This window comes from Stegodyphus dumicola, chromosome 2 (genome assembly GCF_044657685.1).
Source record: "Stegodyphus dumicola isolate Sdum_Otavi_A_Nest chromosome 2, ASM4465768v1".
Taxonomy (NCBI): Eukaryota; Metazoa; Arthropoda; class Arachnida; order Araneae; family Eresidae; genus Stegodyphus; species Stegodyphus dumicola.
In genome coordinates, this window is record NC_140769.1 from 215,167,593 (window position 1) to 215,187,537 (window position 19,945).

General features: G+C 30.3%; 1 protein-coding gene across 2 annotated transcripts in view; it reads right to left on the bottom strand.

The window, feature by feature from the left end:
* Window positions 1-1,229: 1,229 nt before the first annotated feature.
* The window catches only part of LOC118196877 (26S proteasome non-ATPase regulatory subunit 9), a 40,958-nt gene continuing 22,242 nt past the window's right edge, over window positions 1,230-19,945 (bottom strand). For both annotated transcript variants that reach the window (XM_035368363.2, XM_085811739.1), the window contains exons 4-6: window positions 14,619-14,720; window positions 7,540-7,628; window positions 1,230-1,628 (exon numbers count right to left, since the gene is read on the bottom strand). In XM_035368363.2, coding sequence (XP_035224254.1) covers window positions 1,601-1,628; window positions 7,540-7,628; window positions 14,619-14,720 — 219 coding nt within the window. In that variant the 3' untranslated portion in view covers window positions 1,230-1,600. The remainder of the gene's footprint in view (window positions 1,629-7,539; window positions 7,629-14,618; window positions 14,721-19,945) is intronic.

Sequence of the window (19,945 nt, forward strand, 5' to 3'; positions counted from 1 at the left end):
TTAACACATTAGCCGCTGGCGTTGCGTTGACGCAACAGTCAAAATAAATGAGAAATGCCCAGAATTTATTGCATCTGAAGCCTATATGAGAAGATTTATTGGAATATTATTGCTTACATGATGTCATTCTTTACCTCAAGAAAAAATGTATTGGTCTTTTGATAAGGACATTTCTGTCCCTGTTGTACAAGAATCGATATCACGTTTGCAGTACAGAAATATGAAGCTGAATTTGCATTTGACGATAGTCAAATTGAGAATACTAAAATTATATGAGGTGAGACCGTATCTAAACTTATTAAATATCATCACTTTTTACTACTGGAAATATAAATTCTCTTTTATATTTCAGACGTGAGAATGCATTATTCCTTTTGCGAACTCCTATTGAGAGTGTAGAATCAGCCCGAAATAGATCAGCAACAGGAAGACCTAGTAAATTCAGCATTCAAAACCCATTGCATGGAGATGGTAGACATTTTATCGTAAAGTCCGTTGATAACAAAAGACTTTGCTGTAAAGGGTACCATAGCCAGACTGTTTATAGATGCAAAGTATGTAATGTAGCTTTAGATCATGATTGTAATCAAGCTTTTCATGCTTGAATTTTTCAATTGAAACAACCTGTATTTGTAAAAGAAATACAATGTATATTTTAATATTAAATTAAGTACGAGTAAAGTGATTTGTAAATTTATAAAACGTTATACAGCTAAAAAGTAATCCTGCGCTCCACTCAAAAGAAACATCACACGAGTACAATCCTACTCACTAAACATATGTAGTCTTATTCCGCTGACGTTGCGCGAAAGCAACACTCGCGTTTTCCACAGGTAAGAGCATTTTTTTTTTATTTTCAATGTAAATTTATGTTATAAATGTTTAATTTAATATTTGTTACTATTTTCATGAGAAAAGAAACATTCCTTGTAGTTTTGGCGGTTAATGGGTTAAGTTAGTGATTTGGTTTATTTTAAATATCATAAAACACTCAAAGGTTATCTGCTAGGGGAAGGGATGTTGTCTCGTATACACTTTACACATGGGGACAACCCCCCATGAAGACAACCCGTTTGCCAGGATTCGAACCCTGGACTGAACTACCAGTATTCAGTGACTTTACCACTCGGCCGCTGGGGGGCACATTTTAAGATAGTGAGAATAACTACTAATATGTGATTTTTGGTGAAAACGGAATATCATAGTGTAGTTTAAAATGAAATGCATACTCAAAGACAAGTACTGATCTTTATTTCTTGACATCAATACTGTGACACAATCATGCAGTCCATAAATTTCAAATGAAATGCATACTCAAACAAAAGTACTGATCTTTATTTCTTGACATCAATACTGTGACACAACCATGCAGTCCACAAATTTCAAATGAAATGCAGATTACTCACAAGTACTTGAAATAAAATACAAAATAAATACAAATTCACATATTTACATATGACCTAAGTATCACATTAGGCACACAAAACATAACAATTGACTGTACATAACAGGAAACTTGACTGATTCCACAATACAGCACAGTACGAACAGCCATCCTTTCATGAAGAAGTAAAATTTTCAAGTATCAATTTATTACTCTTTATATGTTGATGGGTATTATTCTGCAACTAATGGAAATTTATTAGTAAAAATACAATTATACTTCATTCAAACACTTATACTAATTAAAATACTTTACATTTAATATAAAATCACAGTTAGATTAATTTTTTTAATCTTAAAAATAATTAAAGAATTTCAAATCTCTAAAAAATTCTTATTTTTTAAAGATTTTTTTATCCTTAAAAAAATCTTTATATAATCTTTTTTTTTAATACATATTCAACATCAGTACACATTTTTTAAAATTGTTTCTGCCAAATATATGAATTTATTTTACTCCAAAACCAGATTAATGTTTTTCTATAACCGGCTGTTGAAATAGGTGTTTTTTTTTTTTTTTTTTTTTTTTTTTTTTTTTTTTTTTTCCCCTTCCTTCTCAATAAATACATCACAAGTTAGTATATTTTCTAATTCAATCTTTTGTATCTTGACTGCATTGCAGTAACTGTAATGTTTGGCTTTAGAAGAACAGATATATGCTACTTATTGTTATTTTTAAACTTATTTTCTCATATGAAGAAATGCAAGTTTTGTAGCTGTTTATTTATTTACTTTCTAAAACTTTTACTGACCATTTTCAAAACCCGGATTATTAACACTGGTCAATTGCATAGGATTTGCCACTTGTTTATTTTTTTCCCCTTTGTCACTGTTATAGCCAAGGTATATATATACAAGTCTGTATAGTATTTTAAAATTATGATAAATTTCTGATTTTATGAATTTTAAATGAAAAAAAATGGAAACCATATTTTGATTATATCTTGATACACATTCTATCTTTAACAAGAGGTAATTTCAAGCAACCATAGCATATATTTTTTATTGAAAAGTTTATAATTTACAATTACAATACTTTCACAACCAGTTGTGTGGAAAGATACAAATTGGCCTTATTTTTTTTTTTAATTTTAATTTTCCATTAAAATGAAAATATAGATACTTATGATGTTATAAACATCACAACTATACTTATATTTAAAATACAAACACCATGTGCTTTTATGGAAAACTGCCAATTCTGCTTGGGTACTGAAAGTAGTGAAAGGCAATTAGAAAGAGACACTTTAAGAGGTAATAAATGATTCACACCATTAACTGCTTCTATTAGTATTAATAACAACACACACACAAAAAAAAAAAAAAAAAAATTCAGATTTTACAGCAATACCGCAAAATAATTTTAAAATGAGCATATCTTTAGAATTTCTGATACACAGTTCTGCGCTCTGGAGATAAAAAGGTTTTCTCCCCCCGGTAGAGTGTTGCCATTGCTCGCTTTTAAATCATTGAGTTTGTTAATAAAAAATTTTTTAAAGTTTTACAAACTATGAAATAGATAACAAAACAAATTCCAAATCTGGACTTCCAGATGCCCATATTCGGGTGTAAACATACGTTATTCAAAATTGGATGGCTCTAGGTACTGTTGTTTTATCACAATGCGAGAAACATACATATATTTATGCAGATTCTTCATTATTTAATTTCTTTAAATATAACACAGGGCGACAATATTTGGTGGCAACAATTTGAAAAGTGAATTGGACATTTATAGTGAACCAACGCAAAATGCCAAAATGAAAATAATAGTCCTTCAGGCCAAACTGTCCCTTTGGAACTAAAATTAACTTCCTACTATCTGTCATATTAGGTTGGTGTATTTCAAATAGCTGATTTCAAGTTATGTTGGAATTTGCCACTGAAAATACATATGAAGTAACTCCTGGCATTATATGGATGATATTTATGTGCCTGGTAGATATGCAGTCAATAAGCTGCAATGGTGATTTGATTGTTAGCTAACTGTTGTGTTGCAACGAACCATCAAAGCAAACCATGGTTTCTGTACAAGTTAGGGTAATTTTTATTTTTTATTGGAACAGGATTATTCAACATGTTATACAGCAGCAATGCTAACATAGCTTTTAGACCTCATTCAGCTAGTGAATACACATTATCTGTCATTACTTTGCAAAATTTTAATGCAGGCTACAAATTATTGGCAGATATATTACATTTACCAGTGTACTGTGCTGTTGGAGGCTGCAAGAGGGTAGTGGGTGATCCATGATCTTTCTCTCATAAATAAAGCACATTAGAAATAAGTATGCACTGAGAAATAATGTCAACCAGCCAGCAAACTGGTTAGTCATGCTAACTGCTGCACTGATGGGCCTGAGTCTGAATCCTGGAGAAGGCATGAATATTTGTAAGTATATATAGTGTGTCTGTGCGGCGAGGCAGCATTTAAAGTGCATGGTGACCCAAAAGTTTTCTCTAGAGGATGGTGGTAGGGAAAGAGATGTGGGAGACCCTCAGACCATTTCTGGGGTATTATCCCACAAAGTTGGGGCAGAAATGCACAGTTAGTACAGCAGGACTATACTGTATGGCCCTCAATGGTGAAATTCTGGTCTCTTGCTCACTTTTACCTTTACTTGTTGAGAAATAATACAGAGAGGAATTTTGCATCAAACTGTTACCACTCATGCAAAGTGGATCTTGTATAATTAATCATCAGAGATCCATTCAGTGGTTCATTACAAACAAGCATCCAAGGAACTTCCCAAAACCAACTCTTCATCCTCAAATACTTTCTTGTGCGGCAAAATTCATCTTGCACCATTCACCGTACTTCTTCAGATAACATAAAATGATAATCAGACTCTTATAATCTCAAACTTTATAAAACACACCCACTACTTCATCTAAAATAGCTAGTATTAGTGGACAGACATGGTGTCTTAATATTGTATGATAATACGTCACCTCCCCCCTCCCAAAAAGTTAACATTATACAACATGCTGCATACTTACAAAACTCTTCTTTAACCATCATGTTCACCAGACAAGTTCCTTTTTTTTTTTTTTTTTTTTTTGCTATTTTCCAACTGGAAATTTAAAAATTTCAGAAATAACTGTCAAAGATACTTGAGGTGACAGTCTCAAGTGTTCATTTAGGCACAGGTATCACATTTTGACATAACACTGGCAGAGGTGCCTGGATGTAGAGAGAAACAACCTTGGTTGAGGTATTCCTTCCTCCCCGTCAAGGTTTTGTGCATGTGAAGATGTTCCTCAGATGTCAGCCATTTCAAAAACACCAATCCAATATATGTTTACAAGAAGGGCTTAACTTTACAAATTATGAAATGTCTATCATAATTCACATGAAATTGTTTGAATAGCATGGAAATATAAGTATATTAACCCTCTAAGCGGCAAGGCCGTATATATACGGCCTAGAATATTTATTGTGATATCTGTAAGAACATATATATACGTGTATATTAAAATATGTCAACGAAATTAAGGCAATATATCAAAAGAAAACAAATCCATGTATGAAATACCAGTAGAATTTTTACATTAAAATAAAAAAAAAAAAAAAAAAGAATTTGTTCTCATAGTAGTTTGGGGAAATTTGTACTTTCTTAGCGAAACCCTTGGCCGCTCAGAGGGTTAATAAAATCAATTAATTAACAATATGCATTTTTCATATATTGCATTTACTTGCATATTTTTCCTCCAAGATTTTTCAGCATATGATTTAGAAACTTCTGATTTATGATAATAATGCAAAATATAAGGGCAAATACAAATAGGCATTTTCTGCAAGTAAAAGAATATTATTGATAGTTCTTTGAAATATATGATATAATAATATTAGTGTGTCTTTATGGATGCTTTCTATAAGCTTTTATTTAAGTTCACTCATAGTGTTTTCACATGGTCAAAATTTTGTCATCAATTTTTACCTAAGATTCAGATTTCACATTCTGTACACACATTGTGCTGAAACTCCCCCTCCAAAATTTTATTTATTTATTTATTTATTTTATTTTTGAACTTTTTTTTTGGGGGGGGTTACACATATCTTCATTAAATGAACAAACAAAACAGAATTTTATCATTTGTGTTGCTGATTAGTGTATAGAAAAAAATAGTTTAAAATGGAATTTGTATGAAAAATTTAACTTAATTTCAGTTTTTGGCAACTTTTAAAAAAACATTCAATTTTTTCAACTATCTGACATCCATGATTTTAAAATTTCAACACCTAGAAGTTAATTTTGCCAGATTATAACTCAAACAGTTTACCTTCTTTTTATATTTATTTATATTTTCCACATTTATGTTAAAAACATGCTGCAGTCATTAGAAAATGGGGGGAAAATTGCTTCTTTTAGCAATCACATTGCAGGCAGACATATTACTTTCAAGGTCACAATGTCAATACGTCACATGATTCTTATCGCATCTGTACAGATGTTTTGCATTTACTATCTCAAAAACAAAACAGTTTAAGAATTGATTAGCATTTAAAACTATCTGAAATGAAATTTACCCCATCATTTTTTAATTTTTTCTATTTTAGTAATTAATACATATTTCAGTTTAAAAGTTTGTTTTCTTAATTTTACAGTGGTATGTAATATTATATTCCTTTATGGGACTTAAAAAATTCAATACCTTAAAATTAATAAAATTCAAACATCTAAAAACATGTTTGTTACAAAGATTTGAAATTTTCAAAGGTTATAAAACAAACCCTTCATTCTCAACAAATCCACTATTCTGCTAAGTTTCAAATGTAAAAAAATATGGCTGTAATGCTAAACAAAAATTAGACTTAGTCGCACTTAAAAAACTTTTAAATTGTTTATAATTCCACAACTAAAGGCCTGTGAGTTAACTAAAGGCATAAAAACCTTAACTGGAAGATAAGAACAGCATAATTCAATCATTTTTAAAGCAGAAAATATGCAATTTACAAACATATAAGAATAAAGACACTGAGCTCACTAAGCCAAATAACAGAGTGGATATATATATACATATATTTATATACTTTTCATGTGGCCGATTGCAACCAAAAATGGAAGTGCACATCTACATGTTATAGCAGTCTCACACACAAAATTTCAACATTGTGAGGCTATTAGTTTTTGAGTTATGCAATATACGTACATGCAGACGCCACAAAAAAATCTCTTCTGAATCCATTTTAAATCAGTTTTATAAGTCGTTTGGGGGAAAAGAATCCTTTATTCTGTCCTTACGTACAGATGTCACACACACACACACAAAATTGTTAAATTGCATTAGATATTGGTCAAAATGAATATTTTGGTTGAAATAGGGTACTAGGAATTTTTCGTGAGAGCAATACTTCCTACTTTACTTCATACAAGGAAGTAAAAATATAGGCTAGATGAAATATATCATGAACATACACCTAAATTAGACACATATCAACTAAAATAATGATCTGTGATTTATAAAATACACATTTTCATATCATTTTGTGCACAAATACATTCACTGCATTTGCACATAGTAGACCATCTTTAATATTCACACTAATGAAATTAATACAGCTTCACGCTAATGAAGATCACAGCTTCATTTGGAACAACTAGATACTGTGTTTTTCCTTAACCACTTGCATGAGATGGTAATCTCACAAGCACATCTTCCATTCCTCCGGCCAGATAATGCACAGTGAACCGTCTTGTGCACCATCTCTCTAAGACAGGCATTTCTAGAAATATGATCCATATTTCTCAAAACACAGGCATATTTTTGTTTAGCATTAACTAAGACGACGACCTTTACAGAAGATCATGGAAAAACCAAGGTCCACCATAATCGGTTAATTAATTATGGCAAAACATGAATTGGACATTAAGAATGGTTAACTCTGGAAAGATTTTCTAAACTATGTAGTCTGAAATAGACAGTAAATCATTCAAAGAAAATCAAAAAAGAATTTAATTTCTGGAAATATGGCTGAAACAATGCTATAATGATAACAGCATCCTTCCTTTTTTTTAACTCTACATTACATTGCATTAATTTTATACAATACCAAAATCATCAACACTCATTACATAAAAAGATATAACTTACCCAAGATATCCATTGCCACTCCACTGATCAGGAATCAAAATTAGAGGTACTAATTCTTCACTACGCAAAACACTTACATGAATTGGTTTCTGGAAAAAATTTAATTCCAGCATTAAAAAAAGATTAAAATTCCAATTTAAAATGACTTGAAGAAAAATAAAGCCTAAAATAAAACAGCAATTTAAAAAAAATCATATAATTGAAAAAAAAAATATTCATATACACAACTGAAAATATATACTGAATTATTACTAACAAACAATTCATTAAAAAACTGAGTCATAAGCAAGAAATGAAGTTCATTTTTAAAACTATGCAGCATTTGATATGTTTATGCCAAAATTTAGCACTCATCTTTACAACTTTGATTGATAAATTCAATACTGTATATTTTTTTATTCTGCTTTTCGAATTATGAGAGTTTTGATGAAGATGGTATGCTGGATCAAAATATTAGCTTCAATGAAATTATTGAAGATGAAACAAACCCTCAGTTTTTTCATATAAAAATGCATTTGGTACTTCAGTATAATATAAAAAAGTTCTAAAGATGCTAAATGTTCATTTATATTGCATAAAATCCTTAAACTTTTTTTTTTTTTTTTTTAAATTTTTGAATGCATCCCAAAAAGTTTAAATCCTTCCAAAACAAACATTACTGATTGTTTTATGTTCAAAATACTAGTTTATTTACACCATACAAAACATTTGCAAGAATAATGGCAAACCAAATGAAAGATCTTCAAAAAGTAATATGCAAGTTTCCTCCAAAGTAGAGCACAATGAGTCGAATAAGTTTTTGTACAAATTTGTAAAAATTTTACAGTCACAGATGTCCATGCCTTATTCTGGCCAGTGGCTGAAAAACCAGTCACTCAGTGGCATGTCTAATCAGCTTCCATTAAACATAATAACAGGAAATCCAACTTTTCACATGAATAAGACTACCTTTGATAAATCAATACATTTTGGCAAAGCAAGTTCAAGTCATTCTTCCCTTTCCCTCAGTTCTGATAGGGACAGAAATAAAGTAACTTAAATACACTTAACTTAGATGGAATAACAAACGATAGTATACATGGTATGTTTACATTATTATGCATACACTAAATAATGCTTGAAAACCATAAAATATTAAAAACAGCATTGCTATCATAATTAAAGAGTTTGAAAATGATTTTATATTATCTCCCAACACAAAATGACACAAAAATGGAAAACAATGTCATTTTTGTAATTAGTACACAGAATTACTTATTTCATGTTATTCTGCATCCTTGTAATAAAAATTAAATTCTGTTAATATATAAATTTTTACTACAATCTAGTAATAATATAAATTATTAAAATAAAATTATGAATCTTTGCAGCGTGTAATTTTTATTGTGAAAAATACGATTTTGCTAAACATCATTGTTGACCAGTGCAAATAATTTTTACAAGGTTTGTCCAAGAAATTCCAGGACCGAATTTAGAACTAAGAAACAAGAATAGACGTGTATTAGCAGAATGCTTGCCGCAATTTGGTGATTTTTTTACAGAAGAAAATGTATCAAGTTTTATAATTAAAAAAAAAAAAACTATTTATTACATACATACATATTACTACATGCATGCATATTTTATATTTCCATTAGGTCCTCAAAATTTATTCCATTTATCCTCAAAATTGGTCAAAAAAACAAGGTGTTCCCCCCTCCCTTTAGGTCTGGTGAAAAATTTGTTGGGACCATTTTAAGAACAGATGCAAAGCAATTGTTAAGTGATTTTGTGGCTAAATACTGTATTCCTACAAAAATTTTATCACAGTTCCTTCCTTTACAACTAAATTCCACATGCACATAACTTTAAAATTGAATTTAAGACAAAAAAAATAAAATAAAATAAAATAAAATAAAATAATCTTTCTGATTTGTATATAAAAACCACTGGAATTCAGAATACAGAAGAAAGACTGTGTACAAAAATGAAGATGTTCATTGTTAAAACTGAATTATTTCTGAAGAACTGTCACACTCATGGTTGCCCAGTTTGAAGCATTCCGAAATTTTGGCAACTTCTGCTTAGACTGTTGCACTAATCTATAAGTACTGCAATAAAAAATGAAAATTATAATTAATTTTAATATTTTTCAAAATAATCAGCTAAATAATTTAATATGTGAATCTGAAAGTTATTGGAACATGTTCCATACTCATTTGTAGATGTAAGTCGATGTTCCACTATCACACAATTCGAATAACCTAAACAGGAAATCGGTGCCCTTTTATAATTGATTTTCATTTTAGAAACAGAAGATAATCTGATAATGCCAAAGAGGAATTGCGGTTTATTTTTACAATCTACCATATGGTCAAGAGCAGCCTCATATGAACGGCAAGGACGGGACTTGGCATCATGTAAGAGAAACCAGATACTTTTCTTGAAACTGAGGTTTAACGTAATACATTCTTTTCCCTAGTCTGTCCAAAACTGTTGTATAATATTTTATATTTATAGTCTGACCCAAGGAAACAAACTTATGGTGTACTGACCCCTGCCAATCAAAGAAAACAAATAATATCCCGTTGTTTGCATGCCAACTGAACAGAAATACAGATTGTCAATTTTTAAATAAAAATTTAAAAAGTTGCAAATTGTCTACGATCAAGAGTCAACAAGTATTCTTCTCCTGAAATCTTTTTTATCTTTGGCTTCATTTATTGAATTTTAAAGTAGAAAATTTAGCCTCTTAATTGTACATCACTATATATACAAACAAGAGATAATAATTAAATCATGAAAGGGGTTAACATTCTAACAAGAAATACACATATCAAAACTAAAATAAAACAATTCAATAATAATATACGATTGTTGAAAATGCCTTGGTCTTTTTCAAGAAACAGCCTAAAAATGTTCAATAAAGCCCCATTTCTTAAAACAATTTAAAATAAAAATTAATAGAAACTGCAAAAAAAGATTATTTAATTCAAATTTAAACAAATTATAAAGTTAAGACACAATAACACGCCGAATAAATACTAATTCAGAAGTCAAACAACGTTGTTTGACTTCTGAATTAGAAATTATAAAGTGCTCTAAAAATGCAATAAATTAAAGTTTAAAAAAACTATTGATGTTTTTTAATTTAATTAATCAAGATATAATCTGCTTCAACATGATTCTAAAATAAATAATTGTAAAAATAAATATTATAAGAAGAATCCTTTAGTAAGAAACCAGAAAAACTACTAGATAACTAAAAGAAATGTGCTAAATACATATATTTTGAACTAAACAATATTAACTAAATTCTGAACGAAAGAATAAACCCAACTGCTAACACCTTTGTACACCAAAAGTAAAAATTTCAAGATCAAAATTTTTAAGAAAATTAGTTAATTAAAAAGAAATTTATTAAAAGCAAAAATGTTTTATAAAAACATACAGAAAAGTTTCCAAATTTGAGGGAAAATGGGGGGGGGGGGAACACATAGAAAAATAGAAGGCTTATAACCTAAAATGGAAAAAGGAAGAGATTAAAAATGGCAATATGCATAAAATTGAGAAAATCACCAATAAAACAGCAGAAATTAATTTAAAACAAATTAATTTGAAAGGAAAATTGAAAAGAAATTAAAACCTGAATGAAATATTATGCCCATCTGATGTTTCTATGCAATTACTAAGAGTGCTGTTTAGAATAAAAGAGTTGAATGGTACGTGGTCTTGTGATAAAAGGAAATAAGACAGAAGGCATACTATAGGTTTGGAATGGAAATGGTTAGTAACAGAGACAGAGGAACTATTTACAAATTTACAATTGTTATGCATGCAATAAATACTCCAAACTTGGTTTAAGTGAATCCTATAATGAATAATAAATTAAAATTAAAACAACCTACTGTGTTATTTTTGGAGAAGTAAGTTGATAAAATTATGTGAAAAAGTATAATTGTTAGGTAATGAATTTCTTAATATTTTCAACCTGTAGTGCAAATATTTTTAATTCTTAGAATCTGGTCAATAATAGTGTTAGCAATTACTTTTTTGGAAATTATGGAATTCCAACAAATAAGGTTAATGGCAGGAAGGTCCTTTTTTTTTTTTTAACAAAAAGCATAGGTTGAGAATTTTAAGGTCAAGGTAATCAATCTCATTATTACTGGAATTGGTTTCATTAAGTTTTATACATAATAAAGATATAAGATAAGTTATAGCCATTTCAATTAACCCAAAATTATTGAAAGTGATAAGACGATCAATGCATCTAAAAGGAAGATTAAATTTATCTATGTGATTACTCTTGTACACAAAGAAAATAAATTGTAAATAGAAGTTGAATAATTGGTGTTCATGGAAATGCCATTAATTTTCAGAAATCTGTTTGTTTGTTTTTATCTTTAAATTTGATAAAATTATGGAATCCATTTTTAAAAATTAGGGATGTTACTGAGTGCTAAAAACAATTTGTAAAAATTCATAACACTATTCATTTCTTTTAATGAAAGAAAAGTTGTACCAAAAAGAAGAAAGAAAGTTGTTGAAAGAAAGACTGTTGAAGAAAGTTGTACAGAATAAAATTTATGCCTTTCTTATTTAAAAAAAATATACTTGCTTGCAGGGGCGTAGCTAGAGTTTCCAGCGCCCAGGGACAAATGAAGAATTTGCGCCCCTTTCTGTGTGCCAAGAATGGAAAACATTTCATTAAAAAATTTCGTAGCATCAATTTGGCACCCCTTGGATGCTGCGCCCGGGGACAGATGTCCCCCCTTGCCCCACCCTAGCTACGCCACTGCCTGCTTGTCACACCAAGAAAGAAAATAATTTTATTTTGCATTTCATTTAATTTTATTTCTTATAACAAGTAAAAACAGGATCATTTGTAAACTTTACAAAAAACATAAAAAAGAAAAATTTTAAAATGCAATTTTTCCAAAAAAATGTAAAATTAAATTTAAGTTACTTGTCGCAACACTGTTGGCTTGAATGACATTTTGAATTACACTTTTGAATTACAAGGACATTTCATATTTTGGCACTCTGTTTTACACATAAACTTGATGAATTCTTGGATGCTTCCACTGAACTGAGCAACTGCAACTGACCACGAGGGATTTTGTGATCACAAATATCTTAAATTCCAAGCAAGTTCTCAGGCATAAAGTGAATTGTGATCTTGCATATAGTTGTTAAAAAATTCCCTCAGAAGTTCCAAGCCGGTAGAAACCATCCTCTGTCACACTCATTACAACTGCCAAATACTGCACGCATCACCTCGTTCTTTGCTAACATCAGGAATGAGAACTCGCACAGTAGTTTCCAAAGAAACAGTGGGAAACTTTTTTTAGACTTGCATTTCTAGACTGATTTTAGAATGAATTTTACCTTTGACAGCATTTTGTTTTTTAAAAAAATGCTTACTAGCATGGCTACAGAAATTATAATTTTTTTACAACACTTTGTGCATGCACTGGTTGCCTTTAAACACATACAACAGGTAACAGGAACGGAAATCTCTTTGGTAAGCATGTCATCATCATGTCAGTTTAATACACCATCGAATATAATCTCATCTATGTTTCTTTAAACAAACTCTTTGCGTAAGCTAATTTGCTTTATCTTTTTGCATCAGTTGGACACTTTATATCATTTTTTCTAGCAGCTCCTCTGTATTTATGTCTTTTAAAACATTTTTAGGTAGAAAAGAAGTTATTAGATTTGCAGCCAAAAAGGCTTTGTGTCCTTTGGATTCCAGAATGATAAGCTCTATTTCTTATAAATCAAATGAACCATAGTCCTTCACTCCACTGGTCAAATTTGTAGTTCTGTATCCATGTACCGGATATATTTTCAATATCTTGATTAGCTTTTTCGACACTATCCAGGATTTGTGAATGGCAAGGGTTCCTATAGACTATCTTCAGCGGTAGCCAAAAATGCTTCAAACTGCTTCAGATTATTAGCAAATTCGCTAAAATTGGAATATACATGGTGCCCCAAGCAATAAGAACCATGTCCACTTATTCGTAGGCTATTTCTTCTGCTCTTTTTGACATCAGTCTTCAGAATCACAAATTTTGTGGAATGATCTTGGAACACTATAACAAATTTGTATTCTGGAACTGGAAAACAATAAGATTTACCTGGCATTGAGAATTAAATTTAGAAAAAAATCATACGTTTCACAACGCTCTTTTTAATACCTATTTGTTTTTCCTGATAGGAAAAGGTGGATGTAGAGTTCAATATCATTCATTATATGTAAAGTTTTTGTATTTGGTTAAAGTTCTCTCAACATCTATCATGCCCTCTCTTCAACAGCCACATGAGTTTCATGAAGTATGTGAAATAACTCAGTGTCCATTATGTAACTACTGTATAATACTGATGCCTTCTTTAACAGGATAAATGATACTTTTGTTATCCACAAACAATCACATCATAAACCAATAGTCCCATGGTTACTCCTTAGTAGCCATCTCGCCTTTTTTACATCATTTTGGCCTTTTTTACAGTTTATGGTGAGTAATTTTGGTTAACAAACTAAACTGCAGCCTAACTCGAAGCTTAGATAGTTCATCTTCGAATTGTTGCTGCACATCTACTGAGTGTGACTCCTTCTCCAATACTATATCTTGCTGTTTGATTTTTATTCAGCACAGTATAAAACTAATTTTTTGCTGAACAAATTTAAGTGAGTATTTTGATACTCCTGAAAAAAGCTCAAAATGCAAATGGCAAATTCTGAACCTAATGGAAGAGCATGCATTTTGACATTTCCAAACACAGTATAAAATGCAAATGGCAAATTTAGAATCTCAGTGAAGGAATAAAAGTCGCGCACCTTACCCTGCGATATTCAAAATTAATCGGAAATGTATTTCATACTTTCCGATTACCATAGAATACCTACTTAGGCAATGTGAGAAATGTTTAATCGCTTCATTGTTGGCCAGTTTTCGGCATTCTCTAAAATATCTAGGTATTCTATAGAATGATGGATTTTACACTTTGGCAGTAACATTACACACATACATACATAGATATATAAAATCAAACATCTAATATTTTAATTAATAATATTAATTTCATACCCTTAGATTTTCGGTAACAAGTCTTGCTACAGCAGAAAGATTCTCAAAATTTCTGTACTTCAAGGTACCAAATTTTACTATAAGATCACCAACACGTAAATCCTAATGTAAAACAAGAGTAAAAATAAAACAATGAAATATGATAAAATGTTTAAAATAAAGTCAGTGATTAAAAGTTAATATATTAAATATGTTCTCTAAAAAGTAACAAAACAATATGGCAATAAAATATACATTACATGCAAAATCTTCAGCAATCTACATCTGACATTAGATCTATTATAATCTCATCTCATTTCTACTGCTTTTGAGTGTATATATATATATATATGCATGTGTGATTAATATTGTATATATATTGTATTTAATATGTGTATACATATAGATATAAGATAAAAAAAATATGTGAATCAAAATTATAATTTAAACTAATAGCAACTCTTTAATTCTCCCTCTCTGTTCTAAAAATCGTAATAACTTCTTTGGATTCAGTCATTTCTAGATCATTGCACAGCTCTGATGATGTAATCATTGGGAACTGAAACTTTTAACTCAAACCAAAACCTTTCTCTTTGTGTGCTTCATCTTGCATAACTACATACTTTAGCTTTTGCATTTGTGCCGCTTAGACGCTGTTTCATTCTGCTCTGTTTTTATCGCAACAATATCAAAAATGTAAAATTTCTTGAATAGACATGATTAGAGTGTCAAGTGAACTGTGGCCACAAATGTCAACTGGAAATAAAGATGGAATTAAAACTGCCTTGACTGCCAAGTTTCTTAGCTATTATGAACTCAACATATTAGCATACAACGCAATCGGAGCTCTTCCTCTTCAATATGGATCTACGTATGCATCAACACTGCTTGAATTTTCCCTTATTATTACATTACATATTCATATATATATATATAAACATAAAGCATCTAAATTAATTAGTAAATTGGATTAAAAGCAAGGTAATTCCTCTATAATATAACAATTACAACCATGTATAAGAGGTTTAACACAATATCAAAACTAGACCAATTAAAGAAAGAATTAATAGTAGAATAATCTCGAAAAATAAAAATGCAAAAGGGAAAATATGTTTCGTTCTCCTGGTCCATTTGAGATCAAAACCATAAAAATATTACATAAAAAAGATCAAAAACTGTAAAACAGGTTTTAAAATTTTTTTTATTTATAATCTTTAGCCTATTTTATATTTTTTTTAATACTTACTATGATTAGCAGCTTTTAACACTTGTGTTCCAGTTTCCTTTAAGGCTTTTAGTCAATTTACGTGTGTGTGTGTGTGTGTGATTGTGGCAAAGCTTCGAGGGCTATCTGCCTAATGGGAGGGATGCCTTCGTGGAGGACTAAGGGAAACTGGCTCGTATACACGTTACACATGGGGAAAACCACGAAAACGCCCATGCAGCCAGCCCGTTCACGGGATTCGAACCTCGGACCGAACTACCAGTGTTCAGCGACTTTACCGCTCGGCCGCTGGTGGGCAGTCAATTTACGATTAGTGAATGTGGAAGATTTTCCCCTTTAATATTGAGCAATTTTTAGGTTTTAGTTTTCCTTACAAAAAAACTAACTGTAAAGTAGGTTAGCTTCCTCTTTACCTTCATACTTTAGCTCACTTAAAGTCAACTGAAATTGTCGAACGTAAAAATTCGCTTTGAAAAACTTGTAGATTTAATACCACTTCCTCACTGCTCAGTATAAAACAACAAACACTTTGAAAAACTTGTAACTGTATTTACAAAATCACTTATAATAAATATAACTTAAGTTATATTGGAAAAACCAAGAACAAACTTAACATTAGGATTAACAACCACTGAGCTCACATTAAAGAATTTAAAAGTCTGCCTCCTAAGCATAAGAAAGATGCTTGATAATAATGCTGCGGTTCTTGAACATTTTCAAATGCACAATTTCGAACAAACTGGTATTTCTATTGTGGATATTATTCCCAACACAACATTAGTATATATGTATTTTCATTAGTTCATTAGGATATATTAGTATATAAAACCTTTTTAAGGAATCAGTTTACATACTACAAAATAAAACACTTTACCCTTACGAACTCAATTCTTATTTACAGACTAATTTAAGAGATAAAGACAATTCAGTATATAGTCAATTTGGAAGATTCTGTACCAAACAACAAGAGGAACAAGAGAAGGAGATAGAAATAAAAGACTTTTTTTTTTTTTTTTTTTTTTTTTTTTTTTTTTTTTTTTGCTGTACACTTTGAAAAATTGATTACAAAATTTCATAATTTTTTCAGCAGCAGCTTTTCATTAAAAGGATTAGCAATTTACTATACAGGTTCAAACACAAAATAATTAAGCAATTGCTCTACCACTTTCAATTTAAATATAAAGGCCTCCAATTAGTAAAAGACATTAGAACAGACTTTCATAAATACAAACTACATAGCAGTAAATCTTTTGAAAATAGACATTTCTGTAGTATCCGATTCAAGCATCCTGTTTATGACCGATTAAAAATTAATACATTTTTCAAACTACAACAATATCTATTTCCAGACAAAATACAGGCAATACCAAGCTAGTGATAGCTTGGTATTGCCTGTATATTATGTCTGGAAATAGATGTTGTTGTAGTTTAAAGGGTGTATTAATTTTTAATCGGTCATAACACTAGGTAGAAACTAGGTAGCTTAACCCTCTCACTGCACATCCCGCGATTTCCACGGGCAACATAGAAGTAGCAAATTTGTGCTACCCGCAATTTCCGCGGGAATGAATTTTTGACATCTATTTAACTGTGCAACCTGCACTTTCCACGTTCAAGGTTTCCTTTCGGCTTTTCTGTAATGTTTAATTGTTTATTTAGATGTGGGCTAACAGATGGCATTAGTTGTCCACATTTCTGCCAAATATACAAGAATAGGTAATGTAGCATTTTGTATGCACTTTTCAGAGCTCAAAATGCCAGCCAAATTTCGATTCATAGTTAACGGGACCAGAAATTACATGAAAGAAATAGACTACCATTTCACGAAAATACTTTAAAAAGTTCTCTACATCTATTTCTACATGTTATTACAGTTATTTCCAAAGAAGAGTGGAAACTATATTTAAAAAGTATTCTATTTAATAACTACATAGCATTTAATAATGCTTTTTTTAAACAAATACACAGAATCCCGATGGAGACTTGCTCAAGATCAACGATCTGTATTCTGTACCTTTTCACCAAGGAATTTCATTTCCAACAACAGTTATCTCAAGTAAAATGTTCATATTACTCTAACATTTACAGATACATAGATATCATTACATTCAACAACTACAATCAAACAGAATACGATCGCATTTATTCTTCATGTTTGATACTAAATAAAACTAACTTTCAACAAGAAGATATTTACCTAGACTTGTAAATTATCAATTTTAAAGATATTAAAATCTACGACAAAAGAAGAGATTTAGATTTCCCGACTCATCCAGAGGCATTCCAATATTTTCGAAAGAATAATACTTAATACCATACATACTCAATTCATCAGAATCAAAAATATTTGCAACAGCAACTAACAACTTCTTGTAAGTTGAATACTTAGTCAATATTCTCTTAGAAAATAAAACACCTCGATTCAAAATTTCTATATCTTTAAAGAAAGCTGGTATTAACTACTTTTTTAAAATTTCTCATCTAAAGTGATATGATAATTATTACTTAAATCTTAACTGGACGTAATAGTCAAATGACTACGATAAGAAATTTAATGTAAATATGTACAAAGAGATCTTGTATATATTTTTTCCCTTTTAATTATTTTTAGTATTTTGTAAATTTATAACTGGCAAAATCTAGCTGTTAATAAAAAAATGGGGTTTCTAGTATTTAAGGCGTACTGTACTTCCCACTCAATACTATATGAAGACTGTTACCTTTTATAATATATACCTTTTTTCCTTTTCCTAAACTCTGAGCCAGTTCTGTTTTTGCGCTCTAAGATTTTACAGAGAGCAGCTTCTTTTAGAAGTTTTTTACGCCACCATTTTCGGTTGACGATCACCTTCTCCTCATCAGTAATAATTTTACAGACCACACCCCATCACTGACACTCCCCCCCCACAAAATATATAACAGGGTATGGCATTTTAAACACATGTTAAAATACTTTATTCTGCTATTGGACAGTTTGAACCTTACTTTTCAAAGAACCTACAAAATTTCGCCTTTTTAGAGCAGTTCGAATTCTACTTTCTTTAGCAAGTACACTGTTTGGTCATCTTTAGAATTCAGTTAGAGCATGCATAGAAGGTCGCGTTATGATTTCAGTAAATTCGTCTTTTTCAGTTATTGTTTCAGATAGGTTTTCAATTTTTTAGCTGTATAAAGCTCAAATTTAACTTTTTTATTTATAGAAATCTCTAAATACAATTTTTCATTTTCTTGATATTAAAAGTTTAGCATAATCGGAAATCTTCCAAATTTTTAGTTTGTGTAAATTACTACATGTTTTGCTCTTTATTTATACTTGCTTTGAATTTTTATTAGCATATACAGTCAAAAGTTGTTAATTCGGACACCCATAATCCGGAATGATCTATAATCCGGACCTCTGACGCATGCGCAGAAAGTTTGTAAGACCATGCATTTACGGTTTAAGAATATAGGTGTGTGCGTGCGCAAAATACTTATACGAATGAGCGTTTAATGTATAAGCTAAGCTAAAATTATCTAATTCAGTTAATGTTGCAGATTGCGTTGTTTCTTAATCTTCGAATTGGATTTGGCTTATTATTTTTTGCAGACTGTTAGAGCAATTTTATAAAAGTAAGCTTGAACTTTCGATTATGTCGAATAGAATTTCTGATATATATTTACTAATATGTAAATCATCTACAAAGCGAAAGTATGTTTCAAAGTTAAACAAAAAGTGGAATTGCTGCAAAAAATGGATAAAGGCATCCTTTGTTTATCTAAACTTTAACGTTTGTTTATCTTTAACGCTGCAGCGCGCAATGAATTGGAAGTTCATCTGTCAGCACTATCCTTATCTTCAGGGCAAATGTTTTTATTTTATTTGGCTTATAATTCCTTACTAAATGTAGTATTTAATCTCGATGTACTCTGTGTCTTTGATATGATTTAAATCAAATTCCTCGTCTTTATAATTCGCTTCCGAAAGCGAAGTAACAGAGGTTATTGAAAACGAAAAAATTTCGATTGACAAATTAGTTGGTATTCTCGACACAGCAATTATAGGACTTGAACAGCGGAACTTTGTAACTGAACAAGAAATTATGTCTGTTTATAGAATTAAAGAGAATGTATTATCACATAA